General features: G+C 50.2%; 1 protein-coding gene across 1 annotated transcript in view; it reads right to left on the bottom strand.

Moving 5' to 3' along the window:
• Nucleotides 1–971, bottom strand: part of LOC116104677 (ras GTPase-activating protein 4-like) — a 36811-nt gene that overhangs the window by 12372 nt on the left and 23468 nt on the right. The window contains exon 7 of the mRNA XM_031391170.1: nucleotides 59–478. Within this exon, the coding sequence (XP_031247030.1) occupies nucleotides 59–478 (420 nt within the window). The remainder of the gene's footprint in view (nucleotides 1–58; nucleotides 479–971) is intronic.

Genomic DNA, 971 nt, shown 5'->3' with positions numbered 1-971 from the left:
GTTGGGGATCAAGTTCGGTTGGTGCAATGTTTGCCTAGCGTGGACAGACCCCGGATTAGATGCACAGCACCACAGAAACCGGGCCTTGGTGGCACATGCCTATAATCTCAGCCCTTGGGAAGTGGAGGCCAGAGGATGCACTTGGATTTAAAGTTATCCTTGGCAGTGAGTTTGCGGCCAGCCTTGGGTTACCTGAGACCCTGTCTAAAACAAAACAGAGAAAAGCCAGGGTGGGAAGAAGGCTTAGTCTCAGTGGGCAGGGCAGGGCGGTACACAGGGTCAAGTAACGAACTTGCACACAGGCCTTGGCATGATAGGTGGTGAAGTCCTTGCCTTCCTTTTCTTCTATGTCCACGAGCTTCGTAATGAAGTCCTTCAGCTGCACCACGCCCTGGCGCACAGTAGGCAGTAGTGGTTCCATCCACGACTCTTTGGCCCTGGAGACCGGTGTGTCCATGTTGCCTACATTCTGGACCGCCTAGGGATGACAACAAGAAAGATAGTGCTTTGGGGAGACAACAGTTCATCCATGGATGCCTACTTCCACTTAGAGATGGAAGCTGAGGTGGCTGAAGCCTTTACGCAGTCCCCTAGGGGAACCAGGGATGCATGGATCGTGACATTTTGAGTCTTTGGACACCTGGTAATTTGGAATCAACATTTCGGCTTTTGTATGCAAGTCTGTTTAATTATATTATCACTGTGATTATGTTGGGGCTTGCCTGGGCATGTGTGGAACTTGGATGCTGATTATGGGAGTTGATTCTCTCCTTCCATCATGTGGAGCTCCAAGGATGGAACTCAGGTCACCAGGTTTGGCAGCAAGCACCCTCACCTACTGAGCCCTCTTGCTGGCCCTGAAAGTTTTATACTACTATCAGACTGCTGCAATACTGGATGCATGTCTAGGAATAAGATTAGAACTGGGAAGATTCCACTTCGCTAGACAGGCTTTGGACTTTCTGTGTCTC

This window comes from Mastomys coucha, unplaced genomic scaffold (genome assembly GCF_008632895.1).
Source record: "Mastomys coucha isolate ucsf_1 unplaced genomic scaffold, UCSF_Mcou_1 pScaffold22, whole genome shotgun sequence".
Lineage (NCBI taxonomy): Eukaryota > Metazoa > Chordata > Mammalia > Rodentia > Muridae > Mastomys > Mastomys coucha.
This window is presented reverse-complemented; position numbering and strand designations above follow the sequence as displayed.